Raw genomic sequence first — 17895 nt, forward strand, 5'->3', positions numbered from 1 at the left:
TTGGGCAGCTGCTTTTGACACGTCCACTGCTGCCATTTCCTCTTCAGGATATTTATGCAATGGTGCTTCAACTGGCTATTGTAGCTCATCCGTTCACACAATCTGAAGCAAGATTTTCCAGCTATTAATATTGAAGCTGTTCTTCAGCACATCCTTTTATTTCTCTTGCTCCTCTCCGAACCCCGATCTGCTCAGGCGTTCCATCTTGCCTTGTAGGACTATTTTTGACATTCTGATTCTCCTGACCAGTGCAACTTATGCTCTTACCAGCATGGCTTTAATGCCAGCGGTCTCACAGTACTTCAACAACATCCACTTCATCAAGCATTCCGCCATGGAGTTAACTCATTGTCCAGACTAATCTCTCTGTGCACTCAGCCTTGAACAGCAATTTCCACAGATCTGTTTGTGTCAATCGCAGATAAGGCCATCTCAGACCACCTCTTCCTATCGCTCTCCACCCACACCCCCCTTCTACCAGCCCTAACCCTAACCAACCCTACTTCCTTTGTGTCCACCCCTGGAAAAAAAAGTTCTCCCAACTCTCTTACAACTGCACTTAGGAAATTCCAACTGCCCAATCTTTGGTCCTCCACCACAACAATGCTGCAGCTACCAATTTGCTCAATCACATCCTCATCACCACCTTTGATGCCCTAATCCCTATTAAACCAGTTGCTCTCTCTCACCCTGGCCGTTCCCCCGGTACTGCTCTCATCATTGGTCCCTTCAGTCCAAGGGATGCAGGCTTGAATGTATATGGCAGACAACTGGTTTAGCCATTCACCGCCAGATCTAGCTGTGGACCACATAAAGCATTATCAAGTCCTGCTCTTGTCTACCATATTAGCTGACATTGTTAGCAGTTCTCTCTCCTCAGGCACTGTCCCTCTCGTACACACATCTGTTGTCATCACTCCTCTCCTCAAAAAAACAACCCTTGACCCCCTCCGAACTTGCAAACTACTGCCCCATCTCAAACCTCCCTTTTCTCTGAAGTCCTTGAACATGTTGTAGCCTCCCAAATCTGTGCCCATCATTCCCGCAACTCCATGTTTGAATCCCTCCAATCAGGTTTCATCCCCGGCCACAGTACCAAAACGGCTCTCATTAAAGTCACAACTGACATCCTTTATGACTGTGACAAAGATAAACTATCCTTCCTCGTCATCCTTGACTTGTGTGCAGCTGTTGACCACTCCATCCTTCTCCAATGCCTCTCCACTGTCATCCAGTTGGGTGGAACTGCACTCGCCTAGTGCCATTCTTATCTATCTAATCATAGACAGAGAATCACCTGCAATGGCTTCTCTTCCCACTTCTGCATCGTTACCTCTGGTGTCCCCCAAGGATCTCTCTTTGGCCATCTCCTATTTCTCATCTACATGTTGCACCTTGGTGACATGATCCGAAAACACAGTCAATTTCCACATGAATGCTGACTACACCCAGCTCGATCTCACTACCACTTCTCTTGACCCCTCCACGGTTGCTAAATTGTCAAACTGCTTGTCCGACATTCAGTTCTGGATGAGCAAAAATTTGCTCCAATTGGGAAGACCGAAGCCATTGTTTTTGGTCCCCGCAACAACCTCCGTTCCCTAGCCACTGACTCCATCCCTCTCCCCAACTCCTGTCTGAGGCTGAACTACACAGTTCGCAACCTTGGTGTCATATTTGACTCTGCAATGAGCTTCCAACCACATATCCATGGCATAACTAAGACCGCCTATATCCACCTCCATAACATCGCCTGTCTCTGCCCTTGCCTCATTAAAAGTGATCCAAAATTTGATTGCCCGTGTCCTAACTCACACCAAGTCCCAGTCACCTCTATGCTCGCTAACCTACATTGGCTCCCGGTTAAGCAATGCCTTGATTTCAAAATTTTCACCTTTGTTTTCAAATCCTTCCATGGCCACACCCCTTCCTATTTCTGTAATTTCCTCCAGCCCCACAACCCCCTGAAATATCTGCGCTCCTCTATTTCTGCCCCCTTGAGCATCCCTGATTATAATCTCTCAACCATTGGTGGCCGTTCCTTCTGTTGCCTAGGCCCTAAGCTCTGGAATTCCCTGCCTAAAACTCTCCGCCTCTCTACATCTTTCCTCCTTTAAGACACTCCTTAAAACCTACCTCTTTGACCAAGCTTTTGGTCATCTGCCCTAATTTCTCCTTATGTGACTCGGTGTCAAATTTTTTGTCTTATAATACTCCTGTGAAGCACCTTGGGATGTTTTACTACGTTAAAGGCGCTATATAAATACAAGTTGTTGTTGATTGGTTGGCTGTGTCCAACGCCTTGGTCAGATCAGCAAAAACTGGACTGTGTGATGCTTCCACTTGGTTATTCTTTGCAGTAATGCTGCCAACACCAGGCGTTGGGGATGTGGGGAGGAGAACAGAGGTGTGGTTTCTACTCCACACTGCTATCACAGCATCTTTCTGCATTTTAGAAACATGGCTTAATAAGAACGTTTTATGAACGACAATTCAAATTTTTGAGCATTTAAGATTTTGACGGTAGATTTTGAACCTCAAAAGAGGGGTTTTTGTTCCCCTGGGGATTTACTGTTAATTTATATATTTCTTTAAATTGTGATGCTCAGTTTCTACAACAAGCACCTCAAGTTAGTAACAAGCATTGGTTAAAAGGAGAGTAAATCACTTTCATGCCAGTGTGCCAGACCTCCCAACATATGGGATAAATGGATAATTTTCCTGTTGGCAAACAGTAACTAGTGGAGTGACACCGTGATCGGTGCTGGGGCCTCAACTATTTACAATCTATATTAATAATTTGGATAAAGGGACCGAATGTAATGTAGCCAAGTTTGCTGATGATACAAAGATGGATGGGAAAGCAAGTTGTGAGGAGGACACAAAAAATCTGCAAAGGGATATAGACAGGCTAAGTGAGTGGGCAAAAATTTGGCAGATGAGTATAATGTGGGAAAGTGTGAGGTTATCCACTTTGGCAGTAAAAATAAAAAAGCAAATTATTATTTAAATGGAGAAAAATTACAAAATGCTGCAGTACAGAGGGGACCTCTGGGGGTCCTTGTGCATGAAAAACACAAGATTAGTATGCAGATACAGCAAGTAATCAGGAAGGCAAATGGAATGTTGGCATTTATTGCATGGAGAATGGAGTATAAAAACAGGGAAGTCCTACTACAACTGTACAGGGTATTGGTGAGACCACACCTAGAGTACTGTGTACAGTTTTGGTCTCCTTATTTAAGGAGAGATATAATTGCATTGGAGGCAGTTCAGAGAAGGTTTACTCAGTTAATTCCCGAAATGAAGTGGTTGACTTATGAAGAAAGATTGAGTCATTGGAGTTCAGAAGAATGAGAGGTGACCTTATTGAAACATATAATGTCATCATCATCATAGGCAGTCCCTTGAACGAGGGTGACTTGCTTCCACGAGTTCACAGGTGTTTCAATGAAAGACCCAATATTCCAGTCCTGAACTCCAATTGATGGTGTGGAAGATGCTTGTGCGTGAATTTTTTTAACGTGTGGTGACCGTTGCACACCAACCATCACACGGGCTTGACAGAGCTCTGCCTTTATCCAGTGGCAAGGGTTAACCAGGACGACCGGAGACCTGCTCTGCTGCACGGACCTAGCGCGCACACATATAGCAGTATAGGCTGGCCCGTGCTGCCCCTGGTCCCTCTGCTGTTCTGGGCCCCGTACCCTCATTCGCCGCACCTCCACCACGATCTCTCGCCGCTCCTGCGCCACGATCTCTCACCGCTCCTGCGCCAGGATCTCTCGCCGCTCCTCTGTACCTGGGCTCCGCCGATGATCCTGCCCACACTCCAAAATGGCTTTATGTGGCATCTTATCAAATGCCTTCAGGAAATCCAAATACACCACATCCACTGGTTCCCCCTTATCCACTCTGCTCATTACATCCTCAAAGAACTCCAGCAACATATAAGATAATGAGGGGACTCGACAAGGTAGTTGCAGAGAGGATGTTTCCACTCGTGGGGTAATCTAGTACTAGGGGGCATACTTTCAGAATAAGGGGTCGCCCATTTAAAACTGAGATGAGGAGGAATTTCTTCTTTGAGGATTGTAAATCTGTGGAATTCTTTGCTCCAGAGAACTGTGGAGGCTGGGTCATTGAGTATATTTAAGGCGGCGATAGACAGATTTTTGAACGATAAGGGAGTAAAGGGTTATGGGGAGCGGGCAGGGAAGTAGACCTGAGTCTATGATAAGATCAGCCATGATCTTGCTGAATGACGGAGCAGGCTCGAGGGACCAAATTGCATACTCCTCTTATTTCTTACATTCTTAGGAGCAGGAGTAGGCCATACAGTCCCTCGAGCTTGCTCTGCCATTCAATAAGATCATGGCTGATCTTCGACCTAATCTCCACTTTCCTGCCCTATTCCCATATCCGTGAATCCCCCTGAAGTCCAAAAATCTACGATTTCAGCCTTAAATATACTCAACTATTGGGCACCACATCTCTTTGGGATAGAGAATTCCAAAGATTCACAACCCTGAATGAAGAAATTCCTCCTCGTCTCAGTCTTAAATGGCCGACCCCTTATCCTGACAATATGCCCCCTAGTTCTGGACTCTCCAGCATCTACTCTAAGTTTCAATGAGATCACCTCTCATTCTTCTAAACTCCAGAGAGTATAGGCCTAATCTACTCGATCGCTCCTCATCCCAGGTATCAATCTAGTGAACCTTTGTTGCACAACCTCTAGCCAAGTATATCCTTCCTCAGATAAGGAGACCAAAACTGTGCACAGTACTTCAGGTGTGGTCTCACCAAAGCCCTGTACCATTTATAGCAAGACTTCCTTACTCTTATACTCCAACCCCCTTGCAATAAAGATCAACATTCTATTTGTCTTCCTATTGCTTACTATATATTAACATGCTAACTCTGTGTTTAGGATTTAAGTGGAGCCCATCGCAACGGAACGGCTGCCTGTTTCCCCAGTAGTGGTGCCAGTGCCCCATGAATCAAAACCATTTCCTCCCCCACCTCTCTTTGAGTCACGCATTTAACGCTCTAATTTATGCCAATTTGCATGTGATTCAGGTAACAATCCCAAGATTATTACCTTTTGAGATTCTGCATTTTAATTTGGACCCTAATTCCTCAAACTCTCTCAGCAGAACCTCATTTCTTGCTCTACCTATGTTGTTGGTTCCTACGTGGACCACTACAACTGGATCCTCCCACTCCCACTCTTCTCCAGCCGCGAGGAGATATCCTTAATTCTGGCACTGGGCAGACAACAAAGCCTTCTGAACCCCTGGTTGTGGCTGCAGAGAACAGTATCTGTCCCCTGACTATACTGTCACATACCACTACCTCATTCTTTTTCACTCCCCCCACTTCGATGGCTTCCTATCCCAGAGTGTCGTGGTCAGTTTTCTCATCCATCCTGCAGACTCTGTACTCATCCAAACAGGCAGCAAGAAACTCATACCTGTTGGATAAGGGAAAAAGCTGTCTCTCTTCCAGCACTGCACCTGGGATCCCCTTACCTGCCTAATATGCAATCACACTCTCCTGTCCTGACCACTAACCAGACCTGTACTACTACCTAACCTAAGGGGTGTGACTGCCTACTGGATCAACGTGTCCAGGTAACACTCCCTCTCCCGATGCCCGGCAATGTTTGCACCTCGGTCAACTTTGAGCTGAAGTTCCTTGAGATGCAGACATACACTTGCAGACATGGTTGTCCAGGATCGCGATGCTCTCCACAAACTCCCACATGCTGCAGTTGCAGCACATCACCTGTATTGACATCCCTATATAACCTTGTTTTATTTATTTAATTAATTAGTGTTTGTGTATTTAATTAACTTGGTGTATAGTTTAGTTTTTTAACTAATTACTTGATCTAGTTTAAATTATAGATAGACTAAATTAAATATTTATCTGTAACACAAACCACAAGTATTGGAAGCAAAAAGCAACACCTCCTTCTCCCTGTACTCCGAATTCCCAATGTCTCCAAATTCCCAACTTTAACACCCTCTTTAGAAGCACTCCATTTAAGACCATTCCATGCAGACCACCAACGTTAATGTAACACTTCCAATTCCCAATCCAGCCATTTAATTTCGAGTAATATTGCCAAATTAGTGCTTGGCCATTGACACTTTTGTGTTGTGGGCTGGTGGCCATCAGCAAACTGGATTAAAACTGTCCTTCTTAGAATAATGACAGAATGAAGGTTCTCTCTCTTTCTGATTATCAGTCTGGGCTGGGTTTAACAACAGGTCCCAGAGCTAAAAGGACATTGCTTGATGCATCACCTGCCCTTTGCCACATGCAAAATTATCATTAAAAGATAAATTGTTCAAATTACAGATATAAATTGCTCTCAAGTAAAAATGTATCCTGAACCTGCTATACACCCTTCAGCTGAAAGATTCACTGTCAAAAATATATTGGGTCAGCGCAATGAGTGGTGACCCAGCAGGTTCGATCAAAACTGAGAAGCAGAGAAGTTCTGCTACAATTGTACAGGGTATTGGTAAGGCCACACCTAGAGTACTACGCACAGTATTAGTCTCCGTATTTAAGGAAGGATATACTTGCATTGGAGGCTGTTCAGAGAAGGTTCACTAGGGTGATTCTGGAGATGAGGGGTTGACTTATGAAGATAGGTTGAGTAGGTTGGGCCTATACATATTGGAGTTCAGAAGAATGAGGGGTGATCTTATTGAAACATATAAGATAATGAGGGGGCTCGACAAGATGGATGCAGAGAGGATATTTCCATTCTTGGGGGAAACTAAAACTAGGGGACATAGTCTCAGAATAAGGGGCCGCCCATTTAAAACTGAGATGAGGGGAAATTTATTCTCGGGGCTGTAAATCTATGGAATTCTCTGCCCCAGAGAGCTGTGGAGGCTGGGTCATTGAATATATTTAAGGCGGAGATAGACAGTTTTTTGAGCAATAAGGGAATAAACGGTTATGGGGAGCGGGCAGGGAAGTGGAGCTGAGTCCATGATCAGATCAGCCATGATCTTATTGAATGGCAGAGCAGACTCGAGGGACAAATGGCCTACTCCTGCTCCTATTTCTTATGTTCTTATGAGTTTTCAGGATGGGTGTCATGAAAAACCTGCTGTGGGAAAAATGATACAAGCTGATCACAGTGTCCAGTGCGTAATCTGTGCACCTTTCAATTGTGGCAGCAAACCAGAACTGTTTCATGCAGCCTCTCATGTTCAAGCAAGGCATTTTGGCAGCATGGTTCAAAGCCTGCTATTTTTAGTCTCGACCACAAGCTGAGTAGTTTCAGTGGAAGAAAGAGGAAAATATAATGCTAGGAGATTGTTTGGGGTTAATGAGTCCGTGGAAAGCAATGCAGGACTGAGCAATCAAATATAAAGATGAAGCAAAAGCCACAAAATGCACTTCATCAGGAAGTCTCGTCATGCTTCCTTTATTTACATTTTGAAGAGGCATTATATTTATCTGTGTCCTGCTCTTAATATTGAAGTAAGATGTTTGGGTCTGGGTGTTTTTTGTTAAAGAAGATAAAGGCTATGTAAAGGACGCCTGATTATTTAGACATTGTTACAGTTCAAATCCAGCCATACCTGGCTTTGGCTTGAACTGTCTTGTATGGATTTGGTTTCTCCAGCTTGTGACCTGACTTGGCTAAAGTCTCTACTTTGGGAGACGGAACTGGGATTAACAGAAGATGGCTGTTGTAAAGTAAAACAGCAGAGGGACTTGTTGCATTTTGTAAGCTCCTGTCATCTGATGTGTCATGACAGCAAATGGGGCTTACCTCTCAACTGTCCCATTGAATAATGATGAGACATACCTCAGATGTGCACAAGACTCTTAGTCTGGGAAAATCAATACTTGTTCTACTAAAAACTTGGCAAGTTAATAAAGGGTGCTCTGATCCCACTGCTTTCAACATATGCTTGAAGAACTCGCTTTCTTCTCACTCTTTTCTCCCTCCCACCTTGTGGTATTATTATCAGGACTCCATCATAATAAAACTTTGTGCAAAATAAGTTTTTAATGTCCCTGATGACTAAAGGTGCTATATGAAATGTATTTGCAGTCTCAGACTAGTTCTGGTGGGCACGGAGCACTGCACATTGTGATACGTGATTTTGTTTATAGGCTATCTGATGGCTGGTGAGGGTAATGAGAGAGAATAGTTGTACTTTTGAAGTTTGGACCGAGACACCTTATTGGAGAATAGTAAAGGGAGCTTCGCTTTACAGATAAGCATGTTATACTGGACCTGGGTGCTAATATTTGGTGCCCAAAATGGAAAATAAACCTTTTCCTAGCACTGGCATCCTTTGCAAAAAGATGGAGGGGAAGAGCTGTCTGGATTATCTGATGGGCCTGGTGGCCGATTAGTGGTGCTCTGAGGGACAAAACTTGACAACTTATAAAGATTGTGGACAACAGAACAAAGTTGACCATTGAGGAGGTAACGCTTTGGGGGACGTATTGGCTATGACGAAGTAGACATCAGCTTCTTTTGCTGCATCCTGCTCCACTCCCTTCCTAAACCTCTTCGCCTCACTACCTCTCCCTGCTTAAGCATCCTTAAAACTTATCTGTGTGGTCATGCTTCCAGTCACCTTCGCTGATCTTTTCCCACCATTTCCTGCTCAGTTTCCATGGTCCTATCCTACAAAATTCCTTGGGACTTATAGTTATGTGCAAAACACAATGTAAATGTAAATTGGTAATCCGATTTCAAAATTACGATTCAATGTATTATATCTTAGTGGAAGATCTTTACAAGATTCAATTTTTAAAAAACTGTTCTAACGAAAACCATATGATGTGTACAGTCGTTAACGAATATCAATTATCTGTGTGCTCGTTAACTGGAACTTTACTGTGTGCTGATGCCAAGCAACATAAAAGAGTGGTTTTCTTGCAACCTGTACAAAACATTTTCATCGTGGCTCTGTGTTTTCTCTCTCATTTCAGCTCCCGGGTCGAAAGTATGAGAAAGGTTTCAATGCCGACGTTGGGGATAAGTGGATCTGGTTAAAATAACTGTGTGGCTTCCAGAAGAACAACTGAAATTAATTTGAGAGGAAACGAATGTGGTGAGGAGAGGTGAAATGGCTGGCATCCCGCTGAGCTCAGCACAGCAATCTATCTGCAGTTACCCTTAGCTTGTGCAGAATTTTGAGCACCTTATTAATTGACAGTAGGTATCTAATAAAACTTGACATTGAACTCACTGTGTCCTGGTGATTTAAATGAAATAAAGTGTGATGACATGTTGCAGACTTAGGCAAACATTCCAAATATGGATGGTCGTTACACCAGCACTTTACTGAATGCTGAGCTTGGATTGAATTCAGTGGTAGTCCAGCAATGACTTGACTCCTTGCAGTCTTCCCTTTCCCCAGGGGGACATGCCTCTGCTACCTGATCCTGTCCTCACCAGACATTCACACACTTGTACTATCTAGCAGGTATCATCATCCAAAAACACATGTACATTGACAACACCCAGCTCTACCTCACCACCACCACCTCCACGACCCCTCCACTGCTTCTGTTGTCAGGCTGCTTGTCTGACATCTAGTTCAGCATAAGCTAAAATTTCCTCTAATTGAACACTGGAAAGACTAAAGCCATTGTCTTCAGTTCCTACCACAAACTCTGTTACCTAGCCAACAATTCCATCCGCTTCCCTGGCCACTGTCTCGGGCTGAATCAGACTGTTCACAATGTCGCCGTCATATTTGACCCTGAGCTGATCTTCCGACCCCATATCCTCTCGGTCCTCTAAAACGCCCACTTCCGGAATATTACCGATCTCTGCCCGTCTCAGCTAATCTACTGCTGCAACCCTCATCCATGCATTTGTTACTTCCAGACTTGACTATGTTTAGGCCTCCTTTAGAATACCGTGTCCAGTTTTGGTCTCCTCATATGGTGGGTGAAATTGAGGCTTGGAAAGGGTGCAGCAGAGGGCCATAAAATGATTTGCTAGTTTAAAGCATCTTAGTTACTGAGATAGGCTTAAAGAGCTGGGAAACTACACTTGAGAGACGTGAGATTTGGTTGAGGAGATAATGCAGGAAATAGATTGCGTTTGTGTAGACAGTTTGTTTTAATTAAATAGGCTGGGGGGTATGAGGGGAAACTCAAGTTACGTAGGTCGAGAACTAGGTTGGATGTCAGGAGCTGGTTCGTTCCCCAGAGGATAGTGGATGCTGATTTGCTAAATTCCTTAATGCGAGAGCTGGATCTCTCTGGCTGGGGCGGAGATCACCTTGTATAAAAGGTCGGTACTATATAACATTAATTGGGGCCAGTGTAGTCTCCTGGACTAGTTTTGATCACCTAAGTGGGTGGGAGAGGAATTTTCCAGATTTCCATGTTCCCAAACTCTGACCACTTGTGCATCTCCCCACTTCCTGCGCCCCACCGTTGGCGGCCATATCTTCAGTTGTCTTGCGTCCTAAGCTCTGGAATTCCTTCCCTAAGCCTCTTTGCCTCTCCTTTTAAGATGCTGCTTAAAACCTACCTCTTTGACCAAGTTTTTGGTCACCTGTCCTAATGTCTCCTTTGGCTCGGTGTCAATTTTTGTTTGTCAACACTCTTGTGAAGCGCCTTGTGGCATTTTACTATGTTAAAGATGCTATATAAATACAGTGAACAGCAGTGAAGAGAAAAAAATCTAATTTTCTTCAACCACCCAAGCAAAGGGGTTTTGAGGCCAATTGTAGTCTCCCAACTGCTGCCCAGCCAAATCATCACAGTCCAAGGATCAAATCTGGCACCTGCAAGTTTAATAAAGATTCGCCATACAGCTGAAATCCCTGTGAAAGGAACTGGAGATATAAATATTTGAATTGCTGGTCAGTCACTCCAGGTCCTGGAAACGTGAGCATTCGATCGGTGTGTTTTTCACCAATCCAAAAATTCTCCCTTCCCTGAAAAAGACCTGTAAAAGAGATTCTTTCTTTGTGATTCAAATTTATTTTATTGAAGTTGGAAAAAAAGGTTCACTGTACAATAATGCATCCCTTCAGGCAACAAAATACAGGAAATTATAGCCTGCCACCACTTTTGTAGGATATTAATTTCACTATTAAATTCAAAATTCTCGAACCACAAAATATGAACACAATGTGGATATGGACATTTTTGTTTATAGTCAGTTGAAGACCAGGGAAGAAGTGCGAATGGCAAATACAGAAATTAGTTTTGCTCAATTGGGTAGGCTTCTGATGGTAGGTAGTGTTGATGATGTGGATAAAAGGTAACTCTCCAGGGCACTCCTGTTCCTTTGATCTGCTGTTCTAAGGAATGGTCACTTATGTCAAATTTTTAATGTTCTTTCTCCCTATTTTCTCGCTTTTTCAGAGCCCACATTAGAGATCGATCAAACACTGGGACTTTGGTCAATCTGATTTAGTGTCACACTGGGTAATGGTTTTAAAATAAAGTATCAAAGAGATATTAATAGATTAAGTGAATGGGAAATGGATTTCAATATGGGTAAGTGTGGAGTCATCCACTTTGGACCTAAAAAGGATAAATCGGAGAATGGTGAAAAGCTAGAAGCAGTATCGAAGTCCAAGGAGACTGGGTTTTGTTAAGTCTTGACTAAAGAGTCAGACTAGATACTGCAAGCTCAAAGTAAGTCTGACCGTAGTCCTTTATTACAGATTTCAGAGTGCCTCTCCAGTCTGTGAGGCCTCTTTACATATACAGGTGCTCCCAAGGGATTGTGGGATCCCTTGCGACTCCAGGGGATAAGCCCACTGGTGGTTAGACATGGTATTTACAGGTTTACATACATAACAACACTCCCCTGCCCCTTCTCCCCCCCCCCCCCCCCCAACCCAAGGTCAAATAGTGTAACTATTTACAATGTGAGTCGATCTGGGGCCTTCCTTTCCCTGCTTGATCGTCTCGGTGCAAATGCTGGTTTTGGTGAGCCGTTTATTGGGCCCTCGCTGGGCTGCTGGGGGTGGCGAATCCTGCTGGGTTGCTGTGGGTGATGGGTTCTGCTTCATGGTCAACCGCTGGGTCGAAAAAGGTGGAGTCTATTGTGGGTTGTTCTGGATAGTCTGTAAATCTGAGTTTGGTTTGGTCCAAGTGTTTCCTGCAGGTGAGTCCATTTGAGAGTTTGACCACAAACACCCTATTCCCCTCTTTGGCCAAAACAGAGCCAGGAAGCCACTTGGGGGACCTTGTCCATAGTTCAACACAAATACAGGATCATTTATCTCAATTTCACGTGACACATTTGCGCGATCATATGTATTCTGTTGAAGCCGCCTGCTCTCTACCTGTTCATGTGGATCAGGGTGGACTAACAAGAGCCTTGCCTTAAGTGCCCTTTTCATGAGCAGTTCAGTGGGAGGGACCCCAGTGAGCGAGTGGGGTCTTGTGCGGTAACTTAAGAAGGACTCAGGATAAGCGAGTCTACAGTGAGCCTTCAGTTACCCTTTTCAAGCTCTGCTTGATTGTTTGAACTGCTTGTTCTGCCTGACTGTTGGACGCTGGTTTAAACGGGGCAGGTGTGACATGTTTGATTCCATTGCGGGTCATGAACTCTTTGAACTCGGCACTGGTAAAGCACGGCCCATTGTCACTTACAAGGACATGGCAGCAGTCATGCTTGCCGACATTATCACACATTCAATCCATTTGGAGTACGCATCTACAACCACTAAGAACATTTTTCCCAAGAATGGGCCTGCATTGTCGACATGGACCCTGGACCACGGTTTGGAGGGTCAGGACCATAAACTTAGTGACGCCTCCCTGGGTGCATTGCTTAACTGCAAGCATGTATTACATTTGTGCATGCAGGACTCTAAGTCTGCATCGATACCGGGCCACCACAGGTGGGATCTGGCTATTGCTTTCATCATTACGATGCCTGGGTGGGTACTGTGGAGGTCACTGATGAAAGTGTCCCTGTCCTTTTTTGGCACTGGTACCTGATTACCCCATAGGAGGCAGTCTGTCTGTATAGACATTTCATCTTTGCGCCGCTGGTACGGCTTTATTTCCTCCTGCATCTCTAATGGGACACTAGAGCAACTCCCGTGCAGCACACAGTTTTTTTTTACTAAGGACAGTAAGGGGGCCTGGCTCGTCCAGGTTCTAATCTGTCGGGCGGTAACAGGTGATTGCTCACTCTCGAATGCTTCCATTACCATGACTAAATCTGCGGGCTGTACCATCTCCACCCCTGTGGTGGACAATGGCAGCCTACTGAGAGCATCGGCACAGTTTTCTCTGCCTGGCCTGTGGTGAATGGCGTAGTTGTATGCAGACAACGTGAGCGCCCATCTCTGGATGCGGGCCGATGAATTCGTATTTATCCCCTTGCTTTCAGAAAGGAGGGATATAAGCGGCTTATGGTCGGTTTCCAATTCAAATTTGAGCCCGAACAGACATTGATGCATTTTCTTTACCCCATAAACACACGCTAACGCTTCTTTTTGGATCATACTGTAGGCTCTCTCGGCCTGAGATAGACTTCTGGATGCATAAGCAACCGGTTGCAATTTCCCAAATTCATTAGCTTGTTGCAATACTTCACCCAACCCCATACGACGACACATCACATGCTAGTACCAAACGTTTACATGGATCGTACAACACAAGCAATTTGTTTGAACATAACATAGAAAATAGGTGCAGGAGTAGGCCATTCAGCTCTTCGAGACTGCACCACCATTCAATAAGATCATGGCTGATCATTCACCTCAGTACCCCTTTTCTGCTTTCTCTCTATACCCCTTGATCCCTTTAGTCGTAAGGGCCATATCTAACTCCCTCTTGAACTGGCATCAACAACTCTGCGGTGGAGAATTCCACAGGCTAACAACTCTCTGAGTGAAGAAGTTTCTCCTCATCTCGGTCATAAATGGCTTACTCCTTATCCTTAGACTGTGACCCAACATCGGGAACATTCTTCCTGCATCTAACCTGTCCAGTCCTGTCAGGATTTCTGAGAGATCCCCTCTCATTCTTCTAAACTCCAGTGAATACAGGCCCAGTCGATCCAGTCTCTCCTCATATGTCAGTCCTGCCATCCCGGGAAACAGGTTCCAAGCTTTTTCAAAGGCATTTTCTTGGCTTTTACCCCATACCCATTCATCTCCTTTACGCAGTAACAATGTGCTAAAACCGGGTAAGAAGTTACCAAAATAGTTCAGGAGTCCTAGAAACGACCGCAGCTCCGTCACATTCTGTGGTCTCGGTGCGTTCTTGATTGCCTCCGTCGTTGAATCGGTGGGCCTGATGCTGTCCGCCACGATTCTTCTCTCCAGGAACTCCACTTCAGGCGCCAGGAAAACACACTTCGAGCATTTTAGCCTGAGCCCCACACGATTAAGCCGACTAAGAACCTCCTCCAAGTTCTGCAGGTGCTCGACGGTGTCCCGACCTGTAACCAAGATGTCATCCTGGAAGATCATGGTGCGCGAGGCCGACTTCAGCAAGCTTTCCATGTTCCTTTGGAATATCACCACGGCCGATCGAATTCCAAACGGGCATCTGTTGTAAATGAAGAGACCTTTGTGCGTGTTGATGCAGGTGAGGCCCTTCGATGATTCCTCCAGCTCCTGTGTCATGTTGACCGAGGTCAAGTCCAGCTTCGTGAATGTTTTCCCTCCTGCCAGCGTCGCAAATAGGTCGTCTGCCTTCGGTAGCGGGTATTGATCCTGCAGTGAGAAACGATTGATAGTTACTTTATATTCACCACAGATTCTGACGGTGCCATCTCCCTTGAGGACTGGAACAATCGTTGAATTCGATCAGCGAAATGATGCCTTCTCATTGCAGCCTGTCCAGTTCGATCTCCACTCTCTCTCTCATCATGTACGGTACTGCTCTCGCCTTGTGATGGATGGGTCGCGCCCCCGGAATCAAATGGATCTGCACTTTTGCTCCTTGGAACTTCCCAATGCCTGGTTCGAACAGCGAGGGGAACTTGTTTAGGACCTGGGCACATGAGGTATCATCGACAGACGGAAGTGCTGGGACGTCGTCTCAGTTCCAGCGTATCTTTCCCAGCCAGCTCCTGCCGAACAGCATGAGGCCATCGCCCGGTACCATCTAGAGTGGTAACTCGTGCACCGCTCCATCGTAGGAGACCTTTACGGTAGCACTGCTGATTACGGGAATCAGTTCCTTTGTGTACGTTCTCAGTTTAGTACAAATGGGAGTCAGGACTGGCCTTGAGCCCTTGCTGCACCATAATTTATCGAGTCTTTTTGCTCATTATGGACTGGCTTGTGCCCGTGTCCAGCTCCATGGACACCTAGAGTCCATTTAATTCAACCTTCAGCATTATCGGGGGACACTTTGTGGTAAATGTGTGCACCCCATATACCTCTGCCTCCTCGGTCTGAGGCTCTGGTTCGTTGTGATCCATTGTGGATCTGCCCTCCTCTGCAACATGGTGGTTTGCAGGATTAGCAGGGTTTGCAGTTCGCCTGCACATACGTTGGAGATGTCCCATTGTTCCACAGCCCTTGCAAACGTATCCTTTGAAGCGGCATGAATGGAAATGATGATCACCCCCGTAGTACCAACAAGGTGTTAATGGCCTTGTATCCACCACCCTTGATGGTGGACTCTGGATCATCTGCGAACGTGCAGCTGCAGGCATGTAAGTCCTGCCCTGTACATTTTGATTCGAAAACAACGTTACTTGGTCACAGTACTTGCAGTAGCACTCGTGTGCTGAGAAATTTGTTTGGTATTGTCACTGGTGGCAATAAACGTCTGAGCTATCGCTATGGCTTTACTCAAGGTTGGGGTCTCTACAGTCAAAAGTTTGCAAAGTATTACTTCATGACCAATGCCAAGTACAAAGAAGTCCTTGAGCATGTGCTCCAAGTGTCCTTCAAATTCGCAATGTCCTGCAAGGCACCTTAGCTAGGCAACGTAGCTCACCACTTTCTGGCCTTCAGACCTCTTGTACGTGTAGAACCGATACCTCGTCATCAGAACACTTTCCTTCGGGTTTACATGCTCCCGGACCAGTGTGCACAACTCATCATATGACTTGTATGTGGGTTTCGCTAGAGCGAGCAGTTTTTTCATGAGGCCATACGTTGATGCCCCGCAAATAGTGAGAATGCTCACAATTCGTTTGGCAGCGTTCGCTTCTCCTTCCAGCTTGTTGGCCATGAAGTATTGGTCGAGTCGTTCCACGAAGGTTTCCCAATCATCTCCCTCCAAAAATTTCTCCAGAATGCCCACGGTTCTCTGTATTGTTGCGGTGGGGTTCATCATTTGTATCTCATCGGCAGTTGCTATGTCTTGAATAAAGAGTCAGACTAGATACTGCAAGCTCAAAGTAAGTATGACCATAGTCCTTTATTACAGATCTTAAAGTGCCTCTCCAGCCGGGGAAGCCTACTTATATACAAGTGCTCCCAAGGGATTGTGGGATCCCTTGAGACTCCAGGGGATAAGCCCTCTGACGGTTAGACATGATATTTACAAGTTTACATACATAACAGGTTCCATGCACGTAGATCATTAAAATGTTATGGACAGGTACAAAAATAATCAAAAAGGCTAATGGAATACTGGCCTATATATCTAGAGGACTTGAATACAAGGGGTTAGAAGTCATGCTGCAACTGTACAAAGCACTGGTTAGACCACACCTGGAGTACTATGTTCAGTTCAGGGCACCACACCTTAGTAAGGATATACTGGAGGGAGTACCATGTAGATTTACTTGAATGTTAGGTGGACTCCAAGGGTTAAATTACGAGGAGTGATTGTACAAACTAGGGTTGTATTTCTGGAATTTAGAAGTTTAAGGGGTAATTAGATTGAAGTTTACAAACTATTTCTGCTGCATCTGTGGAGAGATACAGAGTTAACATTTCAGGTCGATGACCTTTCATCAGAACTGAAAAAAGTTAGATGTCACAGACTATCGACAAACATCCACTCAGCCCACTGACTCCCACAGCTACCTTGTCTAAACTTCCACCCTGCTTCCTGTAAGGACTCAATTCCATTCTCCCAGTTGCTCTGTTTCCGTCACATCTGCTCTGACGATGCTTCCATACTATTGCTTCCGATATGTCTTCCTTTTTCCTCAACCAAGGATTCCCCTCTAACGTGTTTGACATGGCCATTGACCATGCCAGTTCTATTTTCTGCACTTATACTCTCACTCCTTCCTCCCAGAACCACGATAAGGTTCCCCTTGACCTCATCTTTCACCCCATCAGCCTCCACATTCAATCTCCACCATTTCCGGCACCTCCAGTGTGATCCCACCACCAAACACATCATCCCCTCCCCTCCACTGTCAGCATTCCGAAGGGACCACTCGCTCCGTGACACCCTGGTTCACTCCTCAATTACCCCCAACACCCCCTGCCACGGCACTTTCCCCTGCAAGGAGATCCAGGGCCCCAAACACTCCTTCCAGGTGACACAGCGACTTGTACTTGCAATTTAGTATTTTGTATTCACTGCTCATGATGCGATGGTCTCTACATTGGGGAGACCAAATGCAGATTGGGTGACCGTTTTGAGGAACATCCCCGTTCAGTCCGATTGCGTGACCCTGAGCTTTTGGCCGCTTGTCATTTTAATTTTCTGCGCCACTTCCACTCTGACCTCTGGACTCTTAAACTGTTCCAACGAAGCTCAAAGTAAGCATGAGGAACAGCATTTGATTAGGCACTTTACAGCCTTCTGGATTCAACATCGAGTTCAACAATTTCAGACCATAACCTCTGCCCCTATTTTTCACATGACAGCTGTTGATGATTCTGCCATTCCTTTTACACCTCATCTCGACTCATCTTTTGTTTCTCAACTTGCCCCATTACCTTTTGCTTTGCACCATCATTTCTTTTGTCTTTTAAACAC

The 17895-nt window shown here is 45.2% G+C and overlaps 1 protein-coding gene across 2 annotated transcripts in view; it reads left to right on the plus strand.

Moving 5' to 3' along the window:
- Nucleotides 1-9240, plus strand: part of ndufa10 (NADH:ubiquinone oxidoreductase subunit A10) — a 99595-nt gene extending 90355 nt beyond the window's left edge. For both annotated transcript variants that reach the window (XM_070874880.1, XM_070874881.1), the window contains exon 10: nucleotides 8986-9240. In XM_070874880.1, the coding sequence (XP_070730981.1) occupies nucleotides 8986-9054 (69 nt within the window). In that variant the 3' untranslated portion in view covers nucleotides 9055-9240. The remainder of the gene's footprint in view (nucleotides 1-8985) is intronic.
- The last annotated feature ends 8655 nt before the right edge of the window (nucleotides 9241-17895 follow it).

This window comes from Pristiophorus japonicus, chromosome 3, assembly GCF_044704955.1.
Source record: "Pristiophorus japonicus isolate sPriJap1 chromosome 3, sPriJap1.hap1, whole genome shotgun sequence".
NCBI classification, from domain to species: Eukaryota; Metazoa; Chordata; class Chondrichthyes; family Pristiophoridae; genus Pristiophorus; species Pristiophorus japonicus.